The following is a 10857-nucleotide window of genomic DNA, read 5'->3' on the forward strand; positions in this document are numbered from 1 at the left end:
GGAAGCATCCCAATATTGTCTGCATGTCCTCAGTGGCTTTGATGGGAGAGGTGGATCTGAAGTGAGCATGAATCACATCTTCCTCCAGAGTGCTGGCTGCTATCACCTTGGTAAGAGGTGGGACTCAAGATGGAGGGCCTAGAGCTAGGGCCAGGTAGTGACCAACACTACCCTACTGGGGGAGTGGGGTTGAGTCCTAAGTTGCTGGAGCTAAGCCCTAAATGTCTGGTCTGAGCTGGCTCCATTCCTTCCAAATGTGTGCTCTCCCCACTCCTAGCATTGGCATACTTGCCCCGAAGTAGAATAGGCCACAGATTACATCTCAATAGATTTTAAAATATATATATATATATATCATACAAAGTAACTTTTCTAGCAACAATGGGATGAAATTAGAAATTGATAACAGAAAGAAAACTGGAAAATTCAGAAATTTATGGAAACTAAATAACACACTTTTAAGCAACCAATGGACTAAGGAAGAAACCACAAAAGAAATTAAGAAATACTTAGAGATAAATACAAATGAAAACATAAGATATAAAGCCTTATGACACACTTGAAAGTAATGCAAAGGGGGGAAATTATAGCTATAAATACATTAGAAAACAAGAAAGATCTCAAGACAACATCTACCTTTACAACTTAAGGAACCTAAAAAAGAAAAAATTAAACTCAAGGCTAGCAAAAGGAAGGAAATAATAAAGATTAGAGTAGAGATAAAGCAAATAAAAAATAGAAAATCAATAAAAAAGCAACAAAACCAAAAATTTGATTCTTTGAAAAGATCAACAAGATTGACATTTAGTCAGATGGGCTAAGAAAGAACAGAGGACCCAAATTATTAAAATTATAAAGTGAAGTGAGTATATTACTAATAATTCTACAGAAATAAAAAGAATTAAAGAGAGTACTATGAGCAATTGTATGTAACCCACAGAATGGGAGAAAATATTTGCAAATCATACAGATGATAAGTGATTAATGTCCAGAGTATATAGAGAATTCCTAAAACTCAACAACAACAGAACAACCCAATTAAAGAATGAACAGGAGTTCCCATTTTGGCTCAGCGGGTTAAGAACCCAACAAATATCCATGCAGATGCAGGTTCCATCCCTCGCCTCACTCAGTGGGCTAAGGAGCCTGTGTTGCCACAAGCTGCAGCATAATTCACAGATGTGACTCAAATTTGGCATTGCTGTGACTGTGGAGTAGGCCAGCGGCTGCAGGTCTAATTCGACCCCTAGCCTGACAACTTCCATATGCCACGGGTATGGCCCTTAAGAAAAAAATGAACAGATGGATTTCTCACTGTGGTGCAACAGGCGGTGTCTCTGGAACACTGGGACACAGGTTCAATTCCTGTGGCCTGGCACAGTGAGTTAAAGGATCTGGCATTGCCACAGCTGAGATGTAGGTTGCAACTGCAGCTCAGATCTGATCCCTAGCCCGGGAACTCCATAAACTGTGGGGAGGCCAAAAAAGAAAAAAAAATGGACAGAGGACCTGACAGAGATGTTGTGGGAAACCCGAAGGAGGAGGAGCAAGGGGTTTGGGGAAGGCTTCTCAGTAGGGCAGGCATCTGAGCTTAGCCTAAGATATAAAGCCTTATGACACACTTGAAAGTAATGCAAGGTAAAACAGACAAGTACAGGCAGCCCTCCCCCATCCTTTATAATTCCACGGTTAAAATAAAAGGAACAATTATTACGACTATTCCCACAGGTGCAATCAGAAGAGGAGCAGGTCACTCAGTTAGAAAGGAAGCAGAGGGAACTTCTCAGACGGTGATGCCAAAGCTGAATTTTGAAGGCTGAGCACAAATTGGCTAAAGAGAAGAATAAGCCTGAGCAAAGGCCTGGAATGTGGAAGCCCATGCTGGATTGACAAGAGAGTGACTATCTGAAATATATTGAGTGTTTGACACCTGGAGGGCCTGACAAGAGGACTTGTCTGTCACTGGAAAGTGGGGCACTGTCATAGAGAACTTTGATGGGCGTGTCTTAGAGTGGAGAACTGATTCTGAACACCCTGGGAATACAAGAAAGATTCCAAAGGAGAATGGTGACATTTTTTCATCTGTGGCCCTTTAAGAAGACCCCGGAGGGGGAGTTCCTGTCATGGCATAGCGGAAACTAATCTGACTAGGAACCATGAGGTTGTGGGTTCAATCCATGATGGCCTTGCTTAGTGGATTAAGGATCCAGCGTTGCTGTGAGCTGTTGTGTAGGTTGCAGACGTGGCTTGGATCCCATGTCACTGTGGGTAGGCCAGCAGCTGTAGCTCCAATTAGACTCCTAGCCTGGGAATCTCCATATGCTGCGGGTGCAGCCCTAAAAATCAAAAAAAAAAAAGAAGAAGAAGAAGACCCTGGAGGCAGAATGGATTGAATGGATTGGCCATATCTCAGAGATGGGAGTTCATTATGATATAAAATACAGGAAACCTGAACTAGGACTGTAGAGTTGGGAATAAAAGAAAATAACAGTAAAGAGACAAGATATTTGAGATGTAGGTGTGAAGTCAGAAGTGAAGAAGAAGAAAAAGCTGTCCAAGATTCATTTGAGTGGGTCACAGTGATGAAAAATAATTCAAAGGAAAGTTAAAACCTTAGCTTAGACAAAGCAAATAATACTTATATACATTCATGGCCATGGAGGAGTAATACTTTCTTTAGGGCTTACAGACTGTTTTCAGTTCAGCTTGAATTTCTCACTTCCTACTCCAGTCCCTAAACTGGAGTTGATAACAACTTGAAGATTTAGCTGGGGGTACTACCATTAGATGCTAGGCTTGAACTGGGAAAATAGCTTTTTTTTTTTTGGTCTTTTTGCCTTTTCTAGGCCACTCCTGTGGCATATGGAGGTTCCCAGGCTAGGGGTCCAATCGGAGCTGTAGCCACCGGCCTACACCAGAGGCACAGCTACGCGGGATCCAAGCTGCATCTGCAAACTACACCACAGCTCACAGCAACACCGGATCCTTAACCCACCGAGCAAGGCCAGGGACCGAACCTGCAACCTCATGGTTCTTAGTCGGATTCGTTAACCACTGCACCACGACGGGAACTCCTGAAAATAGCTTCTTTTTATAACAGCATTATTTTATTTTTTAAAAATTAAAGTATAGTTGATTAACAATGTCAAATCAATTTCTGCTATACATCATAGTGACTGAGTCATACATATATACACATTCTTTTTCTCATACTATCTTCCATCATGTTCAATTCCAAGAGATTGAATATAGTTCCTTGTGCTGTACTTAACAGCAAAATCCTAACATTTTTTTGAACTTTGCTTTTCTTGTCGATGATTGGTTAAATATAACTCTAGTATAAATTACAGCATATATTTGCTTTTATCTTCAAGGAATAATATGGAGCCAGATAAATTGCAGTAACTTGCCACTTTGCAACAACAACAGCCAGGACAACTGATGCATTTTTTTTGATCATCAATGGTTACTTGACACTCTTATGTGTCAGGCATAAGCGGGGCACTGGGCAAACAGTAGTGACCAAGACCAACACTGTCCTTGACCTCTTTTCTAGTGAGGAAGACAGACACAAAACAGGTGTGAGGGGTTCAGGCAATGCCTCCATTTCCTTCTTAATTTCAAGATTAAAATACAAGAAACATTATTTCTAACAATTACATCCATAAATTAATTCAGAATAGAGGCTGTTCATCCAGATGGAAAAGAGCAGAAAGAGCTTTCCCAGATGGTGATGCCTAAGCTGAGCTCTGAAGGGTGAGCTGTGTGATCGTAATCTTCCACAATGAGAATTTTTTTCTATTTTACTTCTTTAAATTTAAAAAATTTTTGTCTTTTTAGGGCCACCCCCACAGCATATGGAAGTTCCCAGGCTAGGAGTTGAATCGGAGCTCCAGCTGCCAGCCTATGCCACAGCCACAGCAATGCGGGATCCCAGCAGCGACTGCGACCTACACCACGGCTCGTGGCAATACCTGATCCTTAACCCACTGAGCAAGGCCAAGGATTCGAACTGTGTCCTCATGGATGCTGGTCAGATTCATTTTTGCTGACCCACCACGAGAACTCCTCTATTTTACTTTTTTAATATATTTTTAATATTCATTTTATGCTATTTTAATCATGTATAAGGTTAAAATTTTTACATATTCATGGTGAATCAAGTCATTTTGGCATGAGCCTTTTAATCTCAACTAATACTTTTTGTCTTAGTGTTTTAGTCTGATAACAATATAATTGACCTTGCTTTATTTTGATTGGCATGCACCTGGCAAATTTTCTTCCATCCCTTTATTTCAAGTGTTTCTGTATCTTTATGATTTGCTAGATTTGGCATAAACAGCATAAGGCTAAATTTGTTAATTTTCATCCAAAATGACAATCTTTGACTTTAACTGAAGAGTTTACCCCATTGACAATTTTAAATTTGATTATGTAATATAAGCTATGAACTTCAGATGAGATTGTATGCATTCAGTGTGGTATGGCTGTAGACAAAACATGAACTTCAAATATGAACCTATTACACCTTCTTACATTTTGCTATTTTTCCTACCCTTTCTAGAAATCTTTTTCTATTTTCTCAACTTTAAAAAACTGATTTATGTGTTTTTTCTTTGTTTTTCTTATTGCCTACCTCATGACTACAGTAATGAGAGATAGTAAACTGGTAATAATATGAAATTTTTAAAATAATTGGAAATGATAAGGGGATCAATTTTCCTGCCAAATATAATAATGCAACAATCAATCACTCCAATATGTGAAAAAATGAGGTGCTGACATCAGAAGAGACAAGTGTATCCATTGAGGCCTGTGGCAGTGTGTGGCAGAATCTGTGCCCACGTAGCTATATGGTTTTTCTGTAACCATGTGCTTTGAACTTTGGGCTGTACAGCAGCTCCGCAGGGGGTCTTGAGCAAGTGCAAACTCTATACATTCAAGAAGGGGCGGGGCTAAGGTCGATACCGGAGCCGGAAGTAGCTCTACAAGCCTTTTTGCTACACCTGCCACGAGGCTCTCCGCCGTGTGGCGCCTGCTTGGCGCTGAGGTATTTTGTGAGGGCTTTGAAGAGGGACTGTCGTTTTTGTGATTGGAGGGGTGGGTGTGGGGTCATTGAAGGGGATTTGGGGGGTCGATTATGGCGATCTTTGGAGTCAGTGTGGGGACTTGTTCTAATTTGAGTTGAGTACTCAGGTAATTAATTTCTGTCTTTCTTCTTATATTGTCATCTTAAAGTTCCATCTAAGACCACAGTTCGGTATGTATTGTTTTAGTTTTTAAGTTCTAAGTATTTTCTAATTTTAGTTGTTTTTCTTTTTACCAAGAGTTTAGAAGTGCCTTTTCAATTTTCAAAAGTTAAGGCTTTTGTTTCTAGTGCAGCTTACTTGTGCTCTGTGTGAAATGCTTATTCATTGGCATGTGTTTAGATTTCCTCTAAGACTTAAGTCCAGGGTCAGTTTTTATTAATATTGAATCTCTCTCTGGAAAATAGTATGTGTTCTCCAGTTGATAATTGTCTTAATCAAAGTATGAATATTCTCTCTGTGCGTGTTCTTGCTCTTTTAATCTCTGAGGGTAGTGATTTGCGCGTGTGTGCATACACACACTTTTAAAAATTTTGTATATTTATGTATTTTACTAGGTCTTACTGGGTTCAGGTAGGGGTACTTTTCAGAATAAAGACGGTCAAATCATTCTAGGTGAGTGAGTTGGGGCAGACGGGGCTCGGCGTGGCATGTGTAAGTGGGGGGCAGGGCTTGGCATGGCGCAGCACGTGAGAAGTAAGGCAGAATAGAGTATATGCAGGAAGTGGAGCGTGTCATGTGAGGCTGAGAGAGTCAAGGAACGGTGCAGGGCCTGGTACGCCTTGGAACCTTAAGGTGATACAGAGTATGTTCAACACCACAGAGTCAGGCACGTGGGTCTTGGAGTGACTAGGAGGGCTGGGCTGGGTAGGAGGGTGGGTGGAGCCTATCTGAAGGGCGGGGCCATGAGTGTTTGGGCGGGCTGGGAAGAGATGGCTTGTCTGAGTTCATCGTGTAGGGCAAGCTGGGTAGCAGGTGTGTCCTGGAGTATAGGCAAGCAGGAGTGTTGGGGCAGGGATAGCTCATCCCCACCCACTTAGTGCTGACCCAGAGCCCTCCTCCCATCAGCGCAGGAACCCTATCTGTAATCCCTGGTCTCTGGTGAATCCTGGGCACAGGATGGATGGGGGAGTGGAGCTCATGTGAGGGTCTGCCCCTCAGCTCTTTAGTACTCTCAGAGACTTTGCCATGGTCCCACTGGCACATGGGGAACTCAAGCACAGCTGTCTCAACTGCAGAAGTCTGAGCTGTGCCAGAAAAAGAGGGTGGTGGTGATGCCACTGGCAGTAAAGGAGGCACCTCAGACAATAGCCAGCTGTTGTCTGAAAAGGACCTGCCTCAGGACTAAAATGTATACCAGGACTTTTGCATGGGAGACTCTTTACATTCTGAAATGCTTTTTCTTTTAAAACTCTTAAAAGCTTTTTTCCCACATTTTAATAGATGAGGTTTTTTTGTTTTTTTTGTTTTGTTTTGTTTTGTTTTTTTTGCTGTGCCTGCAGTATGCAGAAATTCCCAGGGCAGGGATTGAACCCAAACCACAGCAGTGACAATGCCGAGTCCTTAACTGCTAGGTCATCGGGGAATTCCAATAGATGAGTTTTTGAAAAAAAAAATTATTGAAATATAGTTGATTTACAGTGTTGTGTTTCAGGTATACAGGTATACCTTCTCTTCCTTTATAGGTTATTACAAGATGTCGAGTATATCTGTGCTGTATAGTAGGTCGTTGTTGGTTATCTATTTTATATATAGTAGTGTGTATATTTTAATCCCAGTCTCGACATAGACCTCTTTTTGTTTTGTTTTTTTGTTTTGGCCAACCCTCGGCATCTGGAGTTCCTAGGCCAGAGATCAGATCCGAGCCACAGTTGCAACCTGTGCCACGGCTGCCACAACACCGGATCCTTTAACCCACTGTGCGGGGCTGGGGATCGAACCCATGTCCCAGTACTACAGAGATGCTGCTGATCCTGTTCACCCCAGCGGGAACTCCCATATAAGAGACTTTTGACAACCAAAGCCTAAGGAATGTGTGGCAGGGCCCCTGGATGGATGGAAGTGACAATGAAGGCAGGGATGGTCAGCAATGAGTTGGGAGGAGGCAGAGAGTGTCCAGAGACCATTTAAGAAACAAGTTGGGGAGATTTCTCAGCATCTTCCCGGCCTGCAGCCCTGGATGAATGACACTGAGGAGTTCCTGTTCCTAGATTCTGCACTGCAGAAGCAGGCAGTGAATATGAAGAAAATGCAGAATTCGAAGAAAAAAGTGGAGCGGAAGGTGACAGAAATGGTGGAATGGGGGACATGTAGGCAGAGGTCGGGGGAAGGGGAAATGCAGGGCAGGATTACAGGGTTAGGGGGATGACATCGATTTCCCTGCCCCCCGCCTTGACCACTCTTGTCCCACAGAAGGAGAAGAAGCAGAAGCTCATGGAAAAGTCAAAAGACCCAAAGCAGTCGGATGCCAGGGACCCAGGCTTGATGCGGCAGTGCCTGGGACCTGGCTGTGTGTATCCCTCCCGGCCAGGCTCCAAGTACTGCTCGGATGACTGTGGCATGAAGCTGGCAGCTGAGTGAGTGCACCTGAAAGTTAAGCCACAGGGCATGGAGTAGGGCATAATCTCTGCCATCTGTAAGTCCATCCACCCCCCCATCTATGTATCCTTCCACCCCTGATCCACCCACCCACCCATCCACCCACCTTCACATCCACCAACCTACTGAACCACCATCCACATTCCATCTACCAACTCATTCATTCACTGTTACAGTCCCTTGCCCACCCAGTTATCTATCCATCCTCCCAAACATCCACCATTCAGCCACTCATTCACCAAAATTCACCCATCTACCATTCATTGTCTCAGACATTCACCGTTTGGTCACTCCTCCATTTCTTCTTTTGATGCCCTCACATAAACATTCCCTTTCTTGCTGTCCCTTCTTCCAGTCGCATCTATGAGATCCTGCCCCAGCGCATTCAGCAGTGGCAGAAGAGCCCCTGTGTTGCTGAGGAGCATGGCAAGAAAATGCTTGAGCGCATCCAACGTGAGCAGCAGGACACCCAGACTCGCCTGAAGGACATAGAGTGCAATTTCCATGAACTTGAGGCCATCATTCTGCGTGGCAAGCAGCAGACCGTGTGCAAAGATGAAGAAGTGAGTGGGAATGGGTAGGGTGGAGCAGAAAGGTGCCTGGTGTCTTGCCCCTCCGTCTCCCCTCTGCACTGCTTCACTGGCCCCTCTACTGTCCTATGCAGAGCAACAAACGTAGCAGGAACAGTGTCGACCTGCAGATCTTCTGTGTCTCCTGCGGGCAACCCATCAGTGTGCATGTTGCCCTGCGCCACATGGAGCGCTGCTTTGCCAAGGTTGGGGCATTGGCTGGGGGCGGATGGGGCAAGAGTGTTTTGGCTGGGAGGGGTTTCGTGGGGGGCAGCTTTGGCATCTGGGTATTTGTTATAGAAGAGAATACAACACACATCCATGGCTCTACCCATTTGTATTTTTCCTCCATCCCCAGTATAAGGGCCAAGATTGGGTATCGGCTGCCAGTGGCGGGGGTCGGGGGAACACTGGCTGGGCAGAGGGGAGCATAGGGTCCACAGGGGACAAATGTGTTGTTTTGGGCTTTGTCCTGGGACAGGGGCATGCGATGTGTGTCCACAGTTCCTCCCCATTTGTACTCTTTTTTTTTCCCTCCAGTATGAGTGCAAATCATCTTTCGGGGCCATGCACCCCACTTGCATTGAGGGGTGAGTGTGGATGTTAGTCAAGGTCAAAGGCATGATGTGGACAGGGTAGGAGCAGGGCGGGCAAAGTCAAGGGCAGGATGTGGGTGAGCTCAGACGTAGAGGTGGGTGGGTTAGGGGCAGGGTATGGGTGGGGTTGGGCACAAAGTGTGGGCAGGGTTCAGAGTGGGACCGCCCTCCTCCTGACCCTTCGCATCTCACTTTCAACTTCTTCCCAGAGCTACAAGGCTCTTCTGTGATGCTTATGACCCACAGAGTAAGAGGTACTGTAAGCGACTCCAGGTATTATGCCCTGAGCACTCCAAGGACCCCAAGGTGAGACGTTTCCTTCTCTACCTCATCACCTTCCATTCCTCCCCTCCTCCCTCACTTTCCACCCTCCTCCTCTGGTCCTGTGTGCTTGATTGCCTCCTATTCGTTTTACCTTCTGCCCAAACGCCTTCATACCTCCTGACCAGCCCCTTTCCTGACCCCCCCTCCCCTCCTATTGCCCAATCTTACTTTTCTCTCTGCCCGGCTGCTGTTTATTTATTCATAACTTTGTCTGACCCCGCCCTCCATCCATTCTCCCTTCCTCCTCCAGACCAGCCCTCATTCCTCTGCTCCTCACTGCGCAGCCATTCCCCATTCTTCCCTTCTCTTGGCTTGCCCAACCTCCGTTCTTTGCCCACCCCTGGTCTGATCACCCTGCATTCCTCGCTTCATCCCTGCATGGCCACCCTCCATCCCTCTCTTCTCACTTTCCGACTTCCCTCCACTCTTATTCTCCCTGCTTCACAGCCCCAATCACCTTCTCCCTGTCTGTCATCTCCTGAATCTCATCTTCCACCCTCCAGGCCTCATTCCTCACCTCCTCCACGCTTTACCAGTCCCCATCCATCGACTTCTCCCCGTCAGAACTCCCCTCCATCCTCCCGGCCCTATCACCTCCATTCCTACATCCCTGCTTAACTTCGTCCTCCATTCTCCATGCTTGATCATCCCCTTCTGGCCCCCTTTTTTGTTCGGTTGTTTTTCCTTTTTAGGGCTGCACCTGAGGCATAGGGAGGTTCCCAGACTAGGGGTCGAATTGGAGCTGTACCTGCCAGCCTGCACCACAGCCACAGCAACAGCAACCTTGGATCCAAGCCGCATCTGCAACCTACCCCACAGCTCATGGCAACTCCAGATTCTTAACCCGCTGAGCGAGACCAGGGATCATACCTGCATCCTCATGGATACTAGTTGGGTTCTTAATCCGCTGAGCCACAGGGGGAACTCCTGGGAGCCCTCTTCTTTACCTAATCATTGAATTCCTCTCTCTCCTCCTGCCAGGTCACTCCCCATTCCTCTCCTTCCTGCCTGCCCTCCATTCCCCTCTTCCTCTCATCCTGCCTGCCTGATCACCCTCCTCTGTACCTCATCATCTTTCATTCTTCCCCACAGGTATCAGATGACGAGGTGTGTGGTTGCCCACTAGTGCACAATGTCTTCGAGGTCACTGGTAATTTCTGCCGCCTCCCCAAAAGCGTGTGCAACCACCACTACTGCTGGGAGAAGCTGAGGCGTGCCGAAGTGGACCTGGAGCGTGTGCGCGCGGTAGGCTCCAAGTCTGAGTGGGGCAGAGGGGTGGGGTGGGATCCTCAAAGCCCTCTCTCACACTCCCCCCCTACAGTTGCAAAAGCTGGAAGAGCTGGTTGAGCAGGAGCAAAAGGTGCGCACAGCCATGACGAATCGGGCAGGGCTGCTGGGCCTGATGCTTCACCAGACAATCCAGCATGACCCGCTCACCAGTGACCTACGCTCCAAAGTAGATAGCTGAGCCCTGCTTACCTGAGGTCCTGTACCCTGTGCAAGGGAGACATTCCATGAATTGCTTACACACCAGTTCTTCTAACCATGTCTTTCTCAGGGCATCTCAGCGTTTTTCTGTCCCCTGTTTAGTGTCTCTGTTTACACCTCCTCCAGGTGGGCTGGTTCTCAAAATTCCGCTGGGGTTTCTGTCTGTTCCTCTATCCTGTCTCTTTCTTTCCCAAG

At 46.0% G+C, this 10857-nt stretch overlaps 1 protein-coding gene across 1 annotated transcript; it reads left to right on the forward strand.

Moving 5' to 3' along the window:
- Positions 1-6361: 6361 nt before the first annotated feature.
- Positions 6362-10642, forward strand: LOC125118019 (CXXC-type zinc finger protein 1-like). The gene is given in 11 exon segments (XM_047764195.1): positions 6362-6401; positions 6404-6463; positions 7095-7120; positions 7261-7368; positions 7500-7663; positions 8041-8248; positions 8350-8460; positions 8795-8844; positions 9060-9156; positions 10267-10419; positions 10496-10642. Coding segments are annotated over 11 exon segments (1164 nt in total).
- Positions 10643-10857: the final 215 nt, after the last annotated feature.

This window comes from Phacochoerus africanus, chromosome X (genome assembly GCF_016906955.1).
Source record: "Phacochoerus africanus isolate WHEZ1 chromosome X, ROS_Pafr_v1, whole genome shotgun sequence".
Lineage (NCBI taxonomy): Eukaryota > Metazoa > Chordata > Mammalia > Artiodactyla > Suidae > Phacochoerus > Phacochoerus africanus.